At 41.9% G+C, this 22,764-nt stretch overlaps 1 protein-coding gene across 1 annotated transcript in view; it reads left to right on the top strand.

The window, feature by feature from the left end:
• The window catches only part of prex1 (phosphatidylinositol-3,4,5-trisphosphate-dependent Rac exchange factor 1), a 196,807-nt gene that overhangs the window by 128,016 nt on the left and 46,027 nt on the right, over positions 1 to 22,764 (top strand). The window contains exons 16-17 of the mRNA XM_060932042.1: positions 7,282 to 7,424; positions 9,696 to 9,788. Of these exons, the coding sequence (XP_060788025.1) occupies positions 7,282 to 7,424; positions 9,696 to 9,788 (236 nt within the window). The remainder of the gene's footprint in view (positions 1 to 7,281; positions 7,425 to 9,695; positions 9,789 to 22,764) is intronic.

Genomic DNA, 22,764 nt, shown 5'->3' with positions numbered 1-22,764 from the left:
GCTGCTACTGAAACGGTGTCTTTTTAGTTTTCCTGTGAGGTTCTGGATGAACCCCTGAGGCTGTGTGCCTGGCTGAGGGCCAAAGTGTCCGCATGCCTATTAGCAGATGTCTCCAGCTGTTAGAACAGTATCAGTGAGTTGGAGTGGAACAAAAGCATGACAAAAAAAGACAGACGTGCGTGCATGCGTGCACACACACACCACATCAGTAAGAGACAAGACACACACACACTTCCTGTTAAATCAATAACATGTTCTTATGTCCACTCGCAAAACAAACTCCAGTGACGTTTAGTTGGGAAAAGCTGCGCAGCACCGAACAGTTTGTCTCTCCAAACCTTCCATGCAAACACGTCTGTCACTTTCAGTTTTAGGGAAAAAAAAAAGTCCTACGTGGCAGGTTTTCCACAAACAGCACAGCTCCTGCTGCATAAGACCTGTGGGGGGGGGGGGAAGAAAGAAAAAGACTCACGCCATCAGCCTCGGCCCGAGCTGAAGTAACACTGAGACCTATTCATTATCATATGATTTGAATGGTAATAAATGAGCAGCCCTGGTGTTTATGTGCTGCCTCTGGTTTTGCATCATAAAGGCATAGAAGATTGTATAAAAGATTGGGAAGTAGTCCAGAGTCTACTCATCAAGCTTTACAAAATCAGCTTATGTCATCAGTATTTATAAGTTTTTGTTTTTTTTTCTCATTGATCAGTCTGTGTGTTTATTTATTTATATATATATATATATATATATATATATATATATATATATATATAAAGGAATACTCCAGAGTTTTATGACCTGATATCCAGCACAGTGCAAAAGTCTTAGGCACGTGTAAGGCAAAGATGCCTTCAAAATAATGAAATTAACCATTTCTACATTAAAAAATACTATAAAAAGCAGTAACCAATAATAAACTACACAAGGTTGATATATGACGACCCTTTGCTTAAAAAAACCCAACCAAAAAAAAAACCCCATACAATGGTATTACCTCTTGAGCATCTTGGAGAATCTGCCATGGTTCCTGTGGAGATTTTGACTATCGTACTTGCTTCTTTCTTGTTTGTTTGTTTTTGGGGTTTTTTTGTTTGTTTTTTTGCATGCAAAACCCAGGAGCATTCATTCATTTTTTAAATTTATTGTCTAAAATTTACTATGATGAGAATGGAGGAGGGCAGCACGATGGTGTAGTGGTTAGCGCTGTCATCTCACAGCAAGAAGGTCCGGGTTCGAGCCCCGTGGCCGGCGAGGGCCTTTCTGTGTGGAGTTTGCATGTTCTCCCCGTGTCCGCGTGGGTTTCCTCCGGGTGCTCCGGTTTCCCCCACAGTCCAAAGACATGCAGGTTAGGTTAACTGGTAACTCTAAATTGACCGTAGGTGTGAATGTGAATGGTTGTCTGTGTCTGTGTCAGCCCTGTGATGACCTGGCGACTTGTCCAGGGTGTACCCCGCCTTTCGCCTGTAGTCAGCTGGGATAGGCTCCAGCTTGCCTGCGACCCTGTAGAACAGGATAAAGTGGCTACAGATAATGAGATGAGAATGGAGGACCAACGAATACCAAAGAAATGGTTCATCTGGAAACCTACAACTAAAAGGCCTGTAGGACAGCCAAGAAAGAGATGGATCCAAAACATTACTGAGTCACTCACAGCGAGGTTGACATCTTTGGACTCTGTAATGGAAGCTGAATTATTTAAAGATCGGGATAAATGGAAAAAGCTTATCTGCTGACAGGTGCTAGGCCTACCAGGAGTTGGGTGAGAAGATTGTCTAAAAAGTGGTATGTAATATGTAGCTTCTTTATTGATATACCAACATATTTTTTTTTCTGTAACATGAAATTTTTGTTGGAAAAGTAATGTTTGGAACTGACTCAATGCAGAAGTCTTAAAATATCTATAATATACAAAATTTGTACTAAGAAATAGGGTGCCTAAGACTTTTGCACAGCAGTGTATATATGTGTGTGAGGAATATATACACTGCTGTGCAAAAGTCTTAGGCACCCTATTTCTTAGTACACATTTTTCTAATTTATAATTTTCTAAAGAGAGGAATTTCAACACATTTCTAGAAAAAAACTGACTTGTAATGAAAGTGCAGTTGACGAGGTAGTCAGTAAATTTTAATCTGAATTTTCAGTCTATGTTCTTCCTGTACATTGGTTGCTAACGGGCATTTAGTGTGTTTAGTTCACTTCTGACTCATGTAGTTTCCTAGATAGCGACTGTGAAATCCATAGCTTTGATTTACCTCATTTTACATCGTGAGTTGTCATACTGCATGGATAGGGGCGGGGCCATCCTGGGAGAGACCACTCCCATCAGGATAGAAATGCTTCAACACATAGGATAAAGGTGATCGATCAGAAGAACTTTGTATTGCTTTACAGAGATGCTTTAATCTAAGACAGATGTATTCCGACTATTCCCCCATGAGGCTTTATGTTTTTGAGAATTGAAGAGCTCAAAATATTCTCCATTTACCTCGACAGAAATGTTTCAAGCCAAAACATTATTAGGTTGAGATGAGAGAAAGGGGAGGGCTTCCAGAGAGTGTCCGTTAAAGCTAGACTGCCTTTCAGATTTTTCAAGTTTAGGTCATTAAAAGAATTTTCCTGGATTTTTGTTTAGTGGACCGAAAACTACTGAATTCGAATCACAGACTTCGTGGCCCTAAATTCTCTGCTATTTTTTTCTTGCTTCACCATGACACAATACAAGATACTTCGTCATGCATCACGTGGTGGGCTTTCCCCGTTCGCGCAAGGCATTTTGGGATACAAATTTAGATGTGAATGAAACGTGAAAGACCGACTACAATAACGGAACACGAGAAGAAAAGACGTTATGTTGCGAAGGAAAGGAAACGCAGGACCAAACTAATAAATATCGGTGGTCAGCGAGCACCTCGGTGTGATCAGCTGTTTGTTTAGCAACAGAATGATGTAACTGTCAGTGCACAGTCAAAGGTAAACCTGTAGATGGCAGTAATGCAACACTGGGTGCCAGCTGCCGTATAACCCAAAAGAAGAAGGTAAAGCTGCGCATGCGCACATGGACTTCCTCTGTCTGCTTGACTGCGTGAAGCGAGTGATTTCATGCATATTATTTGCTTTAATCCCCTCAAATTAAATAACTTCCCAGCCACAGAATGACCTGTTTTTTTGAGATACTGCAGAAATAAACATATATCACATTGACCAAATTTCAGAGGGAACTAAATTTCACCAATTTTATGACATCGAAAGGCCGCCGAGCTTTAATATTCGGAGAGTTCAAAATAAATGTGGATTTTTATTATGGAAAAAATCTAGCTTTTTTTGGCATATTATGGACTACATTCCAGCATACTCTGATGTTAAAATGCAGGATATGTAAAGGTTGTCAGGTTTGACAAAGACTTAACTTTTATTTTTGGTGTTTTCTGTTACCACTTACCTGTAACCCTCTGCAATTTTTCCAAACGGTTTGCTCTAAAAGGACATGTGGACGCAAACCCTGCCAACAAAATGGCCTCCATAGCAAAACAGAGCTGCCGTTTTGTTTTTTCTTCCTTTCTTACGCGTCCAAAAACATGGGATAATGTTTTACAGTGAAGAAAAGAAAGAAACGCATGAGCATCTCTTACCCTTATTTTTTTCACACCATTCTCCCTGTGCACTTTGCTTCTTCAAACATCATTTTGTCTCCTGTCACTGCTGTTAGCTCTTGATGAAAAGAATGTTTTTTGGCCACTTTAGGTCATGTTGCTGAAGTACATAGGAAGTTAGGCTGTAGGATAAAACTACATAAAGCTCCATGCGAAATATGTCTGTTTCATCCGAAGACGTTTCCTCTTACGGGTGCTACTGTTGTTGTTTTGCATTAAGTTACGTTTTAAAAGTTTATGCACTGCTGCACCAGCTGCCCTTTGAGTTAACAGGTTTGTTTTCTTTTCTCATTGCAAGGAAATGTTAAAAATGTTTGTCTGCAGTAATCACACGCATACTCTAGATCAGTGGTTCCCAAAGTGGGGGGCGCGGCGCAGAGCCATTGCGGGGGGGGGGGGGGGGCGGGGGGCACGGATGGAATGAATGAATCAATAAATTACACTGCTAGCATAACATGGAGAAGTTTTTGGCGGGGGGCGCGGGGCTCCCACATAAACGCAAATCAGAGGATGATGCATTGCCAAATGTGCTTCCAAAGCAAGTTCATTCCAAGGCAAAGACAAGAAAATATGACGACACATCTTGTCTTTGGGGTCGGCACGGTGGTGTAGTGGTTAGCGCTGTCGCCTCACAGCAAGAAGGTCCTGGGTTCGAGCCCCATGGCCTGCGAGGGCCTTTCTGTGCGGAGTTTGCATGTTCTCCCCGTGTCCGCATGGGTTTCCTCCGGGTGCTCCGGTTTCCCCCACAGTCCAAAGACATGCAGGTTAGGTTAACTGGTGACTCTAAATTGACCGTAGGTGTGAATGTGAGTGTGAATGGTTGTCTGTGTCTATGTGTCAGCCCTGTGATGACCTGGCGACTTGTCCAGGGTGTACCCCGCCTTTCGCCCGTAGTCAGCTGGGATAGGCTCCAGCTTGCCTGCGACCCTGTAGAAGGATAAAGCGGCTACAGATAATGAGATGAGATGAGATCTTGTCTTTGGCTTCACCTGTACAACGGTGGGTAATGAGGAGAGACCGCAGTGTGTTGTCTGTCTTAAAGTGCTAGCTTGTGACATCTTGAAGCCGAACAAGCTAAGACGCCACTTGGAGACAAAACTTCCAGAGCACAAAGACAAGCCAGTTGAGTTTTTCAGACAAAAACTCGTAAACTGCCGTGCTCAACAGTCCCTATTTACTAAAGCTGCATCCGTGCCGGCAAATGCTCAACTCGCCTCATATAAAGTTGCCTACCGAGTGGCACAGTGTAAAAAGCCGCACACAATAGCGGAGGAATTAGTACTTCCCTGTGCTATGGACATGGTATCAACTATGCTTGATGACACTGCAGCCAGCAAACTAAGGGCTATTCCTCTGTCCAACAACACCATCGGCAGGCGCATTTATGACATGTCAAAGGACATAGAGGAGCAGCTTTATGACAAAGTGCGTGGCAGCTGCTTTTCTCTTCAGATGGATGAAGCCACTGACAGTAACAAAGACTGTTTATTAATTACTTACATCAGATTCATAGATGGAGATGACATGAGGGAGGAATTGCTTTTCTGCAAAAAAGTTACTGGCAGAGCCACAGCAGAAGAACTGTTTAAAATCATTGACTCTTACTTGAAAGAGGCCAACCTGAAATGGGAGGACTGTGTGGGGATCTGCACTGATGGGGCGCAGGCTATGGCTGGGAAACGGGCAGGGCTGCAAGCGCTCATCAAGCGCGTCTCCCCCAATGTGCAGTGGACGCACTGCATGATACACTGCGAAGCACTGGCATCTAAACAGCTGAGTCCCGAGCTGAATGATGTAATGACCGACGTTATTGCCACCGTCAACTACATCAAAACGCGACCTGTCAAAGCCCGGATTTTTTCGGCACTGTGCGAGGAAATGGGCTCCGACCACACAGCTGTTCTGTTTCACAGCGAGTCCCGATGGCTGTCGCGTGGGAAGGTGCTGTCCAGGGTCTTTGAACTGCGAGATGAAATCCGCATCTTTTTGAAGGAAGAGGGCAATGATCTTGCCCACAGATTTTACTGTAACAAGTTCCTCATGAAACTTGCATACCTCAGTGACATGTTTCTGAAACTCAATGAAGTGAATTTGCAGTTGCAGGGCACAAATACACACCTCCCACATCTGGCAGATAAAATCACATCATTCACCAGAAAACTTGAGATGTGGCTGCAGCGAGTGAAGGTTGGAAATGTGGACTCATTTGAGAACCTGAAATCATTCATTGAAGACAACAAACTGCAGAACACAGTGATCCCATGCATGAAAGCACACATCTCTGCCCTTCAGAACCATTTCCAGAAATATTTCCTGATGCAGGATCCCAAAGAATATGACTGGATCCGTGACCCCTTCAGTGCGACACCACCTGCCGACTCCAGCACGTCAGAGGAGGAACAGTTCATTGATGTCACCTCTGATTCAACAATGAGGCTGCAGTTTCAGTCAAAGACACTGGCTGCATTTTGGATTGGAGTGGAGAAAGATTACCCACTGCTCGGTGAGAGAGCCCTGGCCATACTTCTTCCTTTTGCCACATCCTACCTATGTGAGAGAGGTTTTTCTGCTGTGGCCTCAATCAAGACAAAATACAGATCAAAGCTGGACATTGAAAATGAACTCAGAGTGGCAATCTCAAAACTGCAACCCAGATTTGAGAAGATCTGCAGCATGAAGCAGGCCCACACCAGTCACTGAAAAGATGCGAGGATTAAAGGTGTCATTTTTGCACAACAAATCTTTAGGTTTGGGCGGCACGGTGGTGTAGTGGTTGGTGCTGTCGCCTCACAGCAAGAGGGTCCGGGTTCGAGCCCCTGGCCGACGAGGGCCTTTCTGTGTGGAGTTTGCATGTTCTCCCCGTGTCCGCGTGGGTTTCCTCCGGGTGCTCCGGTTCCCCCCACAGTCCAAAGACATGCAGGTTAGGTTAACTGGTGACTCTAAATTGACCGTAGGTGTGAATGTGAGTGTGAATGGTTGTCTGTGTCTATGTGTCAGCCCTGTGATGACCTGGCGACTTGTCCAGGGTGTACCCCGCCTTTCGCCCGTAGTCAGCTGGGATAGGCTCCAGCTTGCCTGCGACCCTGTAGAACAGGATAAAGCGGCTAGAGATAATGAGATGAGAATGAGATCTTTAGGTTTTTATTTTTTTCTTCTCAGGGAGTTGGTCATGTTTTAAAACCCATTTTTGCAGAGAGGCAATGTTTGAAAACTGCATTGATGATGTTGAATATTAAAAAAAGAAACCTGTTACACAGTTAAGGTGCTTGAAAACAGTTATAATTATATTGCAACCTGTAGTTTATGGCAGTTTACTTTTATTTGTTCAAAAAAGGTTGAGGTTTGTATTAATAAACTGCAATGGATTCTGAAAACAAAATATGTGTATGTGTGTCCTGTTTATCTTTTTTTTTTTCTCTTTTTGTCTTGGGGGGGTGCGCAAAAATTTTCTTATCTACCAAAGGGGGGCCCAGCAGAGAAAGTTTGGGAACCACTGCTCTAGATGCAATAGAGCGATATTACATTGACAAACAAAAGAAAAGACTATTCCTTTTTATAACTCTTATCTGTTTCCAGCTTCTCCTCCTTTACTGATCTTGTTGACGTGTTTGTTTTTCCTGTGTTGTAGTCCTGGAAAAGAGCGAGTTCAAGGACGAATCTCAGTTCTTCCGTTTCCACGCAGATGAGGAAACAGAGGGCACCAGCACAAAGACCAAGCAGCTTCGCAACGACTTTAAGCTCATCGAGAACATCATGGCTAAGTCCCTAGTGGTGCGTCTGATCACCCCTTACATGGACACTGAGTAAAGTCTGACGATGTGTTTGTGTGTGAATAGAATGGTCTTCTCACCCAGACATACAACCAGCGCTCGAAACTAACGGTGTCCCGGGGACCATAAAAAATGTCATCGGGACACAAAATTATCATATCTGGGACAATCCCGGGACAATAGGAAAAAATAGATCTAGAAAAAATGTTCTACATTAATATTATTTACAAAGCCGTAACACATACGTAGACATTCACCTAATTTGTCAATTTTAATTTTAAAACGTTAACAGCGAAAAATACATAGTAGCTACACTTTCGATGCACCTGCATCCGTAGGCTACAGAGCAGCGCATTCTGTTCTAGAATCTTCGGCCGGTGTCCGCATTATATGGACTTGGAATGGAATTGCTACCGCACACGCTGCGCCGACTCTTGCCAGAACAAAAATGCTTAAGTGGTTGAAGCGGACCGACCGCGGGGAAGAAACTGAAAGCCCAGACATAACGTCTCCGGGACCTTCAGGATCCAAAGTGTCATCGCCTGGTCTGCAGGCAACGCTAGCAACTGAACGAACTGAATGAACACTGTTAGACACGTTATAAAATACAACAGGAATGATGTGGGTGATATTGACGGAAGATACCGTTCAACAGAATAAGTGAGTTTTCTTGGTGTCTTTCTAGTTCAGAAAGTTTAGTCAGTCAGCAGCACAACTAGGCTCGGACCTGCACTATGCTGATGTTGCTAACGTTTGCACCCACGCTTCGGCAGCGAAAGTTCATAAAATGGATAACGGAAAGTTCATAAAAATGGATAACGGTAATGGTGAAAATTATAAGTTGGCCTTATAAGTGCCAACAGATATTCAAGGTATAAGTAGATGAAATGAACATAAAAGGGGTCTTATTTTCAACTAAAGTGTACTGCAGATGTAGGGAGTTGAAACATTTTCTGAATGAGCTAGTTGGCCCCTTTAAATAAACGGGTATCTATTCATACAGTGAGATCGCCAAAGTTTAATAAACTGAAAATGCAATAACTGTAATTTTGAAGTAGATGATGTATAGGACATGTGTCGCTTGTGTCTTGTGATTTATTGTAAAAATGATATAAAGGGTTCAAAATCGCATAGTTACAAATATAATAGTAACTTCATATGATAATATTAACCACTGGTTATTTCAGAGAGGAAAAAAATGGGGACACTATTGCTTCCATTCGGGACAATACAACACAGAATTCGGGACCACTGGGGGACACAAAGAAAAAAAGTTAATTTCGAGCCCTGCATACAACACATCACTGCGTGAGCTCAGGGCCAGAGTGGATTCTCTTCATCCGCTAATAATCACCCTGACCTTTACACACTGTTCTTTCATCCTCTTAATATAGAACAGGGCAGAAGATAATTAAACTCCTCAAACTCTATTTTGAGCGTTTACCTGTCATCAAAAGCAAACACGTTCATTATGACCCTCTTTTTGAGGGTGAATTGGATTCAGCAGGAGGTGCTTATAAAATAAATAGGAAACAGAAATGCAATTTGGTTCAAATATTCACATTTCCTTTTTGATGAACATGTGCCAAGCATTTCAATGACTTGCTCTGAAACATGACTCCTGCCCTGTGTCCGAAATCGCCCCCTACTCACTATATCGGGCACTACGTAGTGAGGACACTATTTTGTAGTGCTGTCCGAAACGTTAGTGAGGATTACTTACACCCTATATAGTGCACTCATAGTATCCCACAATGCATCATGAAAAGTAGTGTACAACCGATGGTCATTAACCAAAGCAATATATCCCATCATGCATTGCGGTCGCACTGAAAGAAATCAAATCAAAAGCCTCAAATTTGATTTAATAAAATGCGGCTGCAAAGAAGAAAGTATTCGGCCTTGATTTAAAAAAAAAAAAAAAACCCTGAAAGATGCAGCAGACACAAAGTACTTTGTATTTTTTAATGTGGGAAATACGCTCAGTATAATATGTATTTATTATTTTGAAAACCCATCAGCTGACTGATCTGGCACGTTTTAATTGTGCGACAGTAATGACATAAATAATAGCGCAACCGACTAGTGTCCGAAAGCGGTTTTTTTCTTCCATTTTATCAGTGAGCTCACTATATATAGTCCTCTATATACTAATTCCCTATATAGGGAGTAGTGAACGAGTGAGCAGTTTTTGGACACAGGGCTGGTTTCATCTCCTGAGGTCAAAGTGCTGATCCTGTAATGAACCAATGGCTGCTTTTGACATCTGCAGATTCATCCTGAGGAGGAAGACTACGGATTTGAGATTGAGGAGAAGAACAAGGCCATCATGGTGAAGAGTGTAACCAGGGGCTCCCATGCTGAGGTGAGAATAGCAAGTAGATTTTGTAAAACAATTTTACAGCATGGTCCTCCATTGATGCTTTATGTTAAATGCTAGAATCTGGTACGATCCAATTTCAAAATCAAGTGCAGATGCTGTGCTTACATGCAGATGTTTTCTTCAAGCTGACTGAAATGGTAATAGTGTCCTAAACACGACACGCGCACCAAACTCAACAAAGCATTTAGTGTCAACACCAATAGAACGAGCAGATCCTTGTGGGCCCTGTCAGAGTTACACAGCTGGTTTTCGTTAGTTTAAGAGTAGACCAGTGCTTGCACCAATATCGATTTACATATCTTTGTTAAATCATGGAAGGCAAGAAGAAAGCATTTCCAGATCGTTATTCTTGTAAAGATTAGCCAGATCAGAGGTGGACAACATGGCTGAGTACATTTCGTCAAGAACGGTATGTAGAAACAGACTTTCCATGCTTAATTCCTCCCATGCTGAGTAGCTTATGGGATAAATAATATTATTCTGTCCACATTCACTGGATATGAGCAATCGCACACTCTGATTGGCTACTCTACTACTAGGCTATCAGCTCATATACCATGGGTAGAGAAAAACAAAATGGCAGAGCGTGTTGCTGAACCAACCGAGGACGAAATAAAAACTCGAAAACAAAACCCCCCAAATTATCAAGTATTTAAAAGAAACGGAAATGGCTAAAAAATGGTTTTATCCCCCACTGTCCGAAAGGCCCGGAGGGGGATTATGTTGTGGCGATGTCCGTCCGTCCCGGGGAGGGTGCTCACCTTCTGAAATCAAACCCTCTCACAATTTTTGGAGGAATTTCATGAAACTTGGCAGGATTCTTTGTTATATGTCCGTAATACGTATATTGCAATTTCGTCCAATTCAGTCGCATTTAACCAGAGTTATGGCATAGTTGCCAGTGGGGGATATTGTGCTGTCTGAGCATTCGTTTTGTTTTGGTTTTTTGCCCCCCCCCCAAAAAAAAAAATTTTATATATATATATATATATATATCCTGTTTCACACTCCAGGCCAGTCGGTGGTGGTAAGGCACCTTTAAGCTGGTTTGCCAACCACCAGAAACCCTAAAGAAGAAGAAAACCCCAAAAAATACAAAAAAAGGGGAACAAAATATCGAATGAAAGTATTTGATGGTAAGAACGTATCTTTTTTTTATTTTTCAAGAATTATTATTATAACATTTTTCACAAATCGCTACTGTCATTTTGCCGGTTTGTTTACATTCTAAGTGGAAATTTTTTTGTCGGACGTTTTGTATAAAGTTTTTCATCTCATGTCATTATCTCTAGCCACTTTATCCTGTTCTACAGGGTCGCAGGCAAGCTGGAGCCTATCCCAGCTGACTACGGGCGAAAGGCGGGGTACACCCTGGACAAGTCGCCAGGTCATCACAGGGCTGACACATAGACACAGACAACCATTCACACTCACATTCACACCTACGGTCAATTTAGAGTCACCAGTTAACCTAACCTGCATGTCTTTGGACTGTGGGGGAAACCGGAGCACCCGGAGGAAACCCACGCGGACACGGGGAGAACATGCAAACTCCGCACAGAAAGGCCCTCGCCGGCCACGGGGATCGAACCCGGACCTTCTTGCTGTGAGGCGACAGCGCTAACCACTACACCACCGTGCCGCCCCGTATAAAGTTTTTATTTATCGAATTTGCAAAAAAAAAAAAAAGCTCTGTTTCTCAAAATCCAGTGAATGTGGATAGAATAAAACAGTTACTCCACTCAATCTTGTCGTACATGGCTTATAGCCACCTCGGTGCTACGCGCCTCATCGACTATCAGCTCATGTACAACTCGATTTTGTGGAATAACTGTTAAATATCCTTCCATCATTTCTGGTCACTTGTGGCATCTTCAGCTTCATCCCATAAAAAGAAAGTCCCAAAGTCTCCACCTTTTTGATGAAGGTGTGTCTCCAGGTGTGACAAGGGTGCCCTGTGCATTGTTTTGCTCCCAGTGGTATCCATCTCATGGCCACTTTGGGGACTTGGTGGCCTTCCGTTTGGAGGATGTTGCCAGTCTTCTTTGAGCAATTGTGATGTGAAGGCTACATACAGTACTGTGCAGAAGTCTCGGGCACATGTAAAGAAATGCTGTAGACCAAAAATGGCTTAAAAATAATGAAATGAAATGTTTTGACATTAAAAAAAGTACTATAAACAGCAGTAGAAGTCAATATTTGGTGTGAGATGACCCTTTGCTTAAAAAAAATAGTAGTCTGAGGTACACTGAGTGCAGTTTGATAAGGAAATGAGCTGTAGGTTCGACTGAGCATCTTGCAGAATCAGCCACAGTTCTTCTGGACACTTTGACTGTCACACTCACTTCTGAATTTTGCTCCAAAACCCAGCAGCCTTCATTATGTTTTCTTTTTTAATCTGAAAAGTGCTCTCTTATGTAATATGCTGCTCAGATACAAACTTTTTTCCTGTAACATTTAATTTTGTGCTGGAAAACGAACGTTTGGACTCTAAAATGTTTTTGTACTGTCTCGATAATGTAGAAGTCATAAAATAAAAATCTCTAACAAAGTTTGTATCAGGGCTTTGAACCGGTTCAAGGAACGAAAACGAAAACCGGGAACTTTTTCTATTTCACATGGAACAGAAACGAAACCAGAAACTGTATTATTTTTTATGTTCCGGAACAGAAACGCTTATTAAAAATAATGGTAACCGGTTAATACCGGTTTTTATTTCGTTCCTCAAAGTTTCCGTAGCCTACAAATAAAAAAGCCATTCTCCTCCTGCGCAAGTTTCTATGACCCGCTGGGGTTCACTTCCTGTGTGACGTTCGCTGACTGAATGGAGAGCGCGGGAAGGTGGACTACTATCACGTCTCCATTACTGAGTGTCTGAGCAAAGAAGAGCCTGAACGATGCAACCTCCCTATTGGCTGTTTGTAAAAATGTATCAGTTGTTGCCCTTCCCACGGGAATCATCGCGGGCTCGAGAGACGAGACCTGACGAGTTAGTTCGTTGGTAGCAGAACAAAATGTCTGGACACAAATCGGGTTTTCAGAAAAGGAAAGAAAATAAATGGAGGGTCGAAAATACAAAAAAGGAGGCAGAAAATGCAAAACGAGTTTTAAGGTAGGACAAATGGTTACTTTTCTGAGGCAGCCCGCCGTGGCTGCCTGCAGGCTTATTTATTATAGCCCATTTAGTTAAAATAGTTGATATGAAATGTTTATAGTTATAGTTATGTGATGGTTGTCCTGATTTAGACTGGTGTTTTTTTTTTTGGGGGGGGGGGGTTTGCGCGATGTTGCACCTGGGTCCAGATTAGGGCAGAACCGGCCCTGGCTACATTTCAGGTGTAGTTTGTTTTATGTATGTATGTACATGCATAGATGTGTACTTGGTCTTCCAATATGGCGCCTAACAAAATCTCGCGGCGCGGTGACGTCATGCGGTAGCCCTCTATAGGGCCTGACTAGCCTTTGGTAACACACTAAACGAATTCTCTTTCATTTTTGGCACTTTTTCTGTTTGTGTAGATGGGAAGACATACTGAGAATCCAAATCGCCAACATTTTAAATAATAATTGTTTTGAATTATTTCTTGTCTTATTTAATGAAGGTTGTAATAGAATTAGCCTACATTTGGCTTAAGCTGGATGAGACAGAGACATAACTTTATAGCCATTTGTTAAACAGCTGACAGGGAACGTAATTAACTGTTCCGGGAACGAAATTTTTTTGTTCTAACTGGTTCGGGAACGTCTGTTTAATGGTGGAACCCAAAACCGGAAACGTTAAAATTCCGTTTCTGTTCGGAACGAACCAATAGGAAAAAAATTCTGGTTCAAAGCCCTGGTTTGTATGGAAAAAAATAGGGTGCCTAAGATTTTTGCACAGTACTATATGTTGCTTCTCTGTAGTAGATGAAACAGCCAGAGGAAATTAAAACTCCACTTTCTATTGACCTTGGTAAAGCAAAATTTTTCACTTGGTAAGTTTACATGTAACGTTTCAGAGTCGAGTGACGTACTGCAATGCTGTAAATATAGCACACACTTCCGAATCCCACCCCCTGCTGCACTACACACATCAGTTAAAGATCTGGCTTATAGTAGAGTGATTTTTATTGGTCGAATTAGCATGGATGGATGGCGGACATTATTCAGATATTTTCAGAATCAGGAACATGCATATATGTGGAAACATTGATGAAACTGAGCAAAATAAAGTGGCGTGCTGTCTTATAGCTCTTCTACTAGCACAGTATGTCACATTGCCATTAAAAAAAGAGGGAAAATAAAGACATAGCCAGACACAAATGATTTTTTTTTTGACATGTGATGTCAAGAGAAAACACAGCAGCTTATAGCCTAAACAACTTGATGGCTTTTTAATGAGGTTGCAAACATGATGTGACCACAAACATGAAATTGTTTATCAGCAGAGGATAAGGACTATGGCTGCAGACAGTTGTCCCCTCTGAAGCCATTCATACTTGTTTGTGTCCATGTTTTTATTCTAAGACATTAGTAAGCACATTTTAGCCTAGTCTGTTATGTTTCTGTGCAACCCAAATCTTGGGGCTGGACCACACACTGAATCTTTTACATGCTAACAGATGCGTTTATCATTTTCCCTCAAACCATCCAGCCTTGCTTTTATTTTACCCCTTACATGAAGAACAAATATGAGCATCCTCACTGGAAGAACCTTTTTCTTCCAAAAAAAAAAAAATCTATATTGTAAAAAGAGTCTGATTTAGGTTTCCATGGCGATTATTTTTGAATTGGTTTATTATATAGATTATCTACTTTTTATAATTAAAAAGAATTTGTTTATGAATGAATCTAAATGACTTACTCGACCACAATTTAGGTGTACCGTATATACTGAGGCTTTTATTCCTATTGAACAACCAGTCTGACTGCTAATACAAGTTAGTATAAATTACGGAGGTGATTTACACTGCCAAAACCCGGCTTACAAAAACAAGAAAAAAAGTAATAAAATTAGGAATATTTTACTTAAAATAAGCAAAATTATCTGCCAACAGAACAAGAAAATTTGACTTGGCAAGATTTTTAAAAACAAGTAAATATATCTAGCTTTAGAAACCCCACAGATGTCTTAAAACTAGTGTATTTATACCAGGGCTTTGAACCAGAATTTTTTTCCTATTGGTTCGTTCCGAACAGAAACGGAATTTTAACGTTTCCGGTTTTGGGTTCCACCATTAAATAGACGTTCCCGAACCGGTTAGAACAAAAAAAATTTCGTTCCCGGAACGGTTAATTACGTTCCCTGTCAGCGGTTTAACAAATGGCTATAAAGTTATGTCTCTGTCTCATCCAGCTTAAGCCAAATGTAGGCTAATTCTATTACAACCTTCATTAAATAAGACAAGAAATAATTCAAAACAATTATTATTTCAAATGTTGGCGATTTGGATTCTCAGTATGTCTTCCCATCTACACAAACAGAAAAAGTGCCAAAAATGAAAGAGAATTCGTTTAGTGTGTTACCAAAGGCTAGTCAGGCCCTATAGAGGGCTACCGCATGACGTCACCGCGCCGCGAGATTTTGTTAAGCGCCATATTGGAAGACCAAGTATACATCTATGCAAGTACATACATACATAAAACAAACTACACCTGAAATGTAGCCAGGGCCGGTTCTGCCCTAATCTGGACCCGGGTGCAACATCGCGCAACTATTTGTCCTACCTTAAAACTCGTTTTGCATTTTCTGCCTCCTTTTTTGTATTTTCAACCCTCCGTTTATTTTCTTTACTTTTCTGAAAACCCGATTTGTGTCCAGACATTTTGTTCTGCTACGAACTAACTCGTCAGGTCTCGTCTCTCGAGTCTGCGATGATTCCCGTGGGAAGGGCAACAACTGATACATTTTTACAAACAGCCAATAGGGAGGTTGCATCGTTCAGGCTCTTCTTTGCTCAGACACTCAGTAATGCACTTATTATCACATGGAGACGTGATAGTAGTCCACCTTCCCGCTCTCGCCATTCAGTCAGCGACCGTCACACAGGAAGTGAACCCCAGCGGGTCATAGAAACTTGCGCAGGAGGAGAATGGCTTTTTTATTTGTAGGCTACGGAAACTTTGAGGAACGAAATAAAAACCGGTATTAACCGGTTACCATTATTTTTAATAAGCGTTTCTGTTCCGGAACATAAAAAATAATAAAGTTTCTGGTTTCGTTTCTGTTCCATGTGAAATAGAAAAAGTTCCCGGTTTTCGTTCCTTGAACCGGTTCAAAGCCCTGATTTATACTAAAAACAAGTAAAGTTGTACTACTCATTTTAACATGCTAGATACTTTGTCCCCCAACCAACAGTTTGACTATTTCATCTGGGCGTATTGGTGTGCTCTGTTTAAGTAAGTGTTTATACCAACTGAGACCGCCAAATAAATCAAAATCAAAACAACAAACCAATCCATTTTGTAGCCTATTTTTGTTGCCAGATTGACAATGCAACAATTCATTTCATTTAGTTATCTGTTTTGTGTTAAGAGATTAAAAGAAAGGATAAGATGCTTGAAATAAGAAATTCTGACTTTGACAAACTTGTCATGGTTAATATAACACCGATGAAATTATGGTAATTCTCATTTTAAGACAGAACTTACTCATAACCAGTAATAAAATCTCAATAACAAGTTATAATACCTTAAGATAATTGAGGGAAAAATGCTTAAAGTAAGTGAAATACTCTTACACAAAACCTGCCTGAAAAGGAGAATTATCTTGGCAGACAAATAACAAGCATATTTTGTCTTGATTTAAGATATTTAATCTTGGTTAGATTTTACTTTTTGCCGTGTAGAAAATCGTGCGTTCTGATTGGTTGAGACATTCAGACTATTTCTTGATAATCCCCTCGAGCGACTCGGCAAAACGGCGGCCAATCGCTTTGTCAGCGTAAGTGAAGAAGAATTACAAATTATGAAAGAAAATGCTGTTCCTAAAAGCACTAAAGATGCTATGAAGTTTGGTCTAAAACTATTCAAAGGTAAGATGGAATTGTGATTTATTTTATCGATTTCAAAACAAAGTATTTTTTGTGATATCATAGATAAGTGACAAGTCTGTGCTGCGCCGTTATTACATTTGCATGCAGCTTTTGAAGTTTGATTTTTTTTTTTGAATACGATTTAAAAAAAATTTAATCACTGGTGTATTAATGCTTAAACAGTTATCAACCTCAGGCTCAGTGAATATCGGTGAATAATAACTTCAATTTCGTCTTGGTTATTATTCACTGATATTCACTTCACCTTCGGTGAATAAGTATTATTAGATTATTAGTAATTCTAGCAACAGTATTTTCATCCATTAGACTAACGTTCTTGGTAGTAAACGTGCACATCTGTGCTGTTTTAGATTTGCTTCTTAGTCACAAATGACGTGTTCACAGAGGGAAGCTAATCTTGGATCGCTGTCAGAACATCATTAGAACACGGCCTGTATCACCACCATCAGTGCCTTCTGCATCTTGTGCACAGTATGTTTCTACTAAGGGATTATTCCAGCTCTGTTTGTATCCTCACACCTACGTCAGTTGGCTCTGAGATGCTCAGACAGCCAGTTAGGGTGCAGGTCACGCTTTCTTAATTCACTCCCTCTCCAGAGTCTTGCTCTCACTTCAGATAGTGGAGAGAAAATTAGGCATGCCTCATCACATTCTCCTCTGAGTCCTGACGCCTCGCTCACTCCCCCCCCCCCCCCCCCCCCATATCGAGAAACACGTCGAGATGAAGCCTATATTCACAGTGATGCTGAGTTACAAAAATAGAAGCAACTGATTAAATATGTTAACTTGGCTATCCCATGTAGCAAATGAAAAATGGCTTTAGAGACAAGTACACAGTAGATGCGGAGTTGTCTTGTTTTTTGCTCAGAGTCTAAGCTTGAGTATATAGTACTGTCACCAAAAGTCAAACTCAAGTAAAGGTACAAATACAAACACCTAACGAAGTATCTCATGAAATGACTGTAGCAATGTAGCACTAATTATTACACCACATCACATTTACATTTCACTATACAGTAATGAGTAAGATATTAAAATCTCATCTCATTATCTCTAGCCGCTTTATCCTTCTACAGGGTCGCAGGCAAGCTGGAGCCTATCCCAGCTGACTACGGGCGAAAGGCGGGGTACACCCTGGACAAGTCGCCAGGTCATCACAGGGCTGACACATAGACACAGACAACCATTCACACTCACATTCACACCTACGGTCAATTTAGAGTCACCAGTTAACCTAACCTGCATGTCTTTGGACTGTGGGGGAAACCGGAGCACCCGGAGGAAACCCACGCGGACACGGGGAGAACATGCAAACTCCACACAGAAAGGCCCTCGTCAGCCACGGGGCTCGAACCCGGACCTTCTTGCTGTGAGGCAACAGTGCTAACCACTACACCGCCATGCCGCCCTATTTACAAACATCTCATCTCATTATCTCTAGCCGCTTTATCCTTCTACAGGGTCGCAGGCGAGCTGGAGCCTATCCCAGCTGACTACAGGTGAAAGGCAGGGTACACCCTGGACAAGTCGCCAGGTCATCACAGGGCTGACACATAGACACAGACAACCATTCACACTCACATTCACACCTACGGTCAATTTAGAGTCACCAGTTAAACTAACCTGCATGTCTTTGGACTGTGGGGGAAACCGGAGCACCCGGAGGAAACCCACGCAGACACGGGGAGAACATGCAAACTCCACACAGAAAGGTCCTCATCAGCCACGGGGCTCGAACCCAGGACCTTCTTGCTGTGAGGCGACAGCGCTAACCACTACACCACCGTGCCGCCCTATTTACAAACATAATCTACTTATTTAAATATAAGGCATATTAAGAATGGGGAATATTAGAAATGTTATTGAAATGGGAATAATAAAATCTTGGCTATTTATTGGAGCCATAGAGCTTTGTCTTCTTGAACATTTCACACATTTCATAAATTTTCATTCGATTCAAGTTACACATTACTCATTCAGTTGGCTAATAACTATAAGAACTCAAGAATACATATACTCTCTGTAATAACAATGATGGGCTGTGATCTACAACGCTCTTATCAACATTTTTAAATTGTAGCTACGCTTTATCAACACCCGAGGGTCATCAGGGTCCACTTTAAGGACCATGGGACTACTCATTTGTGAGCGAACATTACTACTATGTATAGCATTCTTTTACTTAGTTACTTTTACTTACTTAGACCGCCCACAGGCGAGCCTGCTGTCTCACACGCCAGTCATCCTGATTGTCTGGGGTGGCATGATGGTATAGTGGTTAGCACTGTTGCCTCACAGCAAAAAGGTTCTGGGTTCGAGCCCAGTGGCCAACGGGGGCCTTTCTGTGTGGAGTTTGGATGTTCTCCCTGTGTCTGCGTGGGTTTTCTCTGGGTGCTCCGGTTTCCCCTACAGTCCAAAGACATGCGGTTAGGTTAACATGGGGCAGCCATGGCCTGAGGTCGGGCTGAAGTGCCCTTGAGCAAGGCACCTATTCCTCAACTGCTTCCTGGGTGCTGTAGCATAGCTGCCCACTGCTCTGGGTATGTGTACGGTATGTGCTCATTGCTCACTTGTGTGTGCATGTGTTTGTTCACTGCTTCAGATGGGTTAAATGCAGAGGAGGAATTTTGCTTGAGTGTACATGTGACAAATAAAGGCGGCTGCTTCTGCTTCATCTTATTATTATTATTATTATTATTATTATTGGGAACACATGGAGAACGTGCAAAACTCCTCACACAATAACCCGAGCTCAGGATTGAGTCGGAGACCCTGGCGATGCTACCTGTGGCACCACTGTGCAGCTCACCAATAAAACATGAGCTTAAGTCTGTGCTTGAGTGTACGTGTGATAAACAAAGTCGTCGTCTTCTTGCTGTGAGTTCCCCTTTCGTGTTGACCCCAACATCATCTTGCAGTAAGTCAATGGATGCCTTAATTGGTCTACCACGATGTCTTCAAGCATGCACAGGTTCCCACAGTAAGACTTTTGCCGCTTTTCCACTACAAACGCGGCTGAGCCGTGCCGTGCTGAGCGGGGCTGTTGGAGTTGCATTTCGACTACAACCGCGCTGAACCGTGCTGGCTGGAAGTGGGTGGACACATTGGGTGGAGTTAGCGAAAGTGGGTGGACGTCACGTGATGTCGTTAAGCAGCGCAAACAGTGACATTTTAGTGACAGTGGCGGAACAAGTCAGAGCCGGGCCGGGGGCGGGGCAAATGACCGGGCCCTTTATTAAAGCTTATCATAACATCATTTTAGGCTACAAAATGTCCGCAACTGCGGTGTTTACCAATTTCAACACTACCGGGTGCAACTATGTTATTTAGTACATCAAGTCCTTCAAACGAACATGTAACTCAGAAACAAAAAACATTAGGATACTGTACATGGCTCATAATAAAACATCAATAGCCTATACTGCGCACATTATTTGAAGGGCATACGAATGAGCGCTCAGAGGTTGCAACGGTGACAGGAAGAGTCAGAAATAAAAGGAGGGCGGTGCAAACCTCACTGAATGCACTGTGTTTACCAATTTCAACACTACGGGGTGCAACTATGTTATTTTGTACATTAAGTCCTTCAAACGAACATGTAACTCAGAAACAAAAAAACAGGTGACATACTGTACATGGCTCATAATAAAACATCAATAGCCTACTGCGCGCATTATTTGAAGGGCATACGACGAGCCTTGCGCTCCGCGAACTCGTCCACGATGCTCTGTATTAGTCACTGATTCAGTGATCTTTTAAGCGGTGGTCTCACGACCCGAATAGTAAACAATAAACATGGAGGACATGGAGTCGTTAGTGTTGCTGGTCTTGGTGCTGTGGCTTGTTGTCACCGACAACGCCAACAGATACTGGCAAGAGCGTATAGATGAGGCGAGGCGCATAAGGCTTCAGAAATTCTCGTAATTATTATTCTTCCGGGTTTGCGGTGTTTACAGATCCCAGCGCGCTCGCGGGGCGTGTGTGGGCATGTGAGGACACTCCCCCTCACCAATCAGTGCACAGGGGAGTGTCTGCTCACGCCCCCAGCCTCACTCGGCACGGTTTGGCTCGCTTCAGCCCCACTCCAAAACGGTGCGAGTTTTAGGGGCTAAGCAGGGCTGAAACGAGCTGAGTCGTGCTGGTTTTTGGTAGTCGAAACGCGAGCCGTGTCGGGCTGAAGTGAGCTGAAGTGAGCTGAAAAAGGGTAGTGGAAAAGGGCCATTTGTTGGCTGCAATCTCAGAACGACGATGATGGTGACCAGCAACACTCATTCTCCTGATAGCTATTTTGCTGTAAATAGATGGTAGTTCTCCGTACAGAACTGTATTTGGAATGTGATCTTGCCATCTGACATTGAATACTGTTCTTAACATTCTTGTATAAGTACCATTTAGTAACCGTTTAAGTTGAAGTCCAGCTTTCTGATCCATATAATAGCACTGTTTCGACTTGAGTAATGGATAACGACAGCTTTACACAACGGGATAAATTAGGTTTCTACACTGTTTTCATTTTATTCCGAGCTTTCCACGATAATGCTTTTTTTATTTTTATATCTTGCTCAGAAGATTGTACCCAAGCATTTGGGTGCACGCATTCTCTGTTTGCTAGCAAATTGAAATGACTAGTATCAGCGGTTAGCATCTACATGTTTTCTCAAGCTTGTTTTTTCCCCATGTTTTTGGAGCATGAAGTGGATATTTGTTCTAAATCCAGTTTGAAATCAAATACAGTTAAGAATAAGTAGTAGAACATAAAAGAACAATAACATTAGTAGAACATTTAAAAAATCAAGATGAACATGGCCTACTGTAATGACTAGAGTGGGTTTTGAACCTAATGATTTTTTTTTAATTAATGAAATGTGTGAAACATTCAAGAACACAATGCACTATAGCGCCAACAAATAGCCAAGATTTTATTATTCCCATTTAAATAACATTTCTAAGCCGCCTTTTTCTTTCAAAATAAAACATATGCCCGGAGGCTGATTTCTTTCTAGCCCAAACTGTAGATTTGTGCACCCTATCAGTAAGAGTCAGGTTAAGTGATCCTAGTGAAGCACCATCTAGATTTGGGCTCCAGGTTTGCCCAATCTAGATGGCGTCCAATAGATGCGTCCAATAGACGCATCTATTGGACGCAGGCCAGCAGGCTTTGCTGACGCATCTATGACCTACTAAGTAGCAAAGTCTCAAGCGACAGTTCATTTCCTATGTAACACACAGCAGTGATTTCAGCAACAGTGCCGAGTGACACTGCAGAAAGTGACAACTGAGATTTCTAATAAATAAAATAAAGCTTGTAAGGAGTGTGGCGAGTGTACATAAGCAGTAGAGTCAGCTTGCTTGGCTTATCTGCTAGTGAAGCTAGTATGAAGCCTAGCATGTAACATGTAAATCAAACTTTAAATATAGTTTTTTAAAAAAGCGATGTGTATAATGGACTATTGAGGACTTTCACATGACATCATCGCAACTGCAGATTTGTTTACCCGGCCATGTTGCCTGGCAAGCTTTGTGTTTGTCAGCGACCGGCACAAGTGATTGTAAGCCAAATTCAGTAAACATCTACAGCTAAACTTGTAGAAGTTACATCTAAAAAACAATGCCAGAGACCTGTAGTACTTTTGGATGTAATAAGAGACATGAAATTAAGCCTGGTTTAACTTTTCACCATTTCCTGGTGAACCCAGAAAGATGAGAAAAATGGCGAGCTGCAGTTAAATGGGGGGAAAAAAATTCCTGTGTGTGTGGAGAACATTTTATATCAGGTTAGTATGAAAGCTCTGTGCAATGTTAAAATGTAGATCTGAATGTGGGCTTTGGACGCAATATATTTTATTAGACCTAATGCTTGGCGAGACTAGCAGCATGTTTGTTATGTACTGATAATGTAGATGAGGCTAAACACCATAAAATAT

The sequence above is a fragment of the Neoarius graeffei genome, chromosome 10, assembly GCF_027579695.1.
Source record: "Neoarius graeffei isolate fNeoGra1 chromosome 10, fNeoGra1.pri, whole genome shotgun sequence".
Classification (NCBI taxonomy): domain Eukaryota; kingdom Metazoa; phylum Chordata; class Actinopteri; order Siluriformes; family Ariidae; genus Neoarius; species Neoarius graeffei.
The sequence above is the reverse complement of the archived record's forward strand: the minus strand, read 5'-3'. Positions and strand labels throughout refer to the sequence as shown.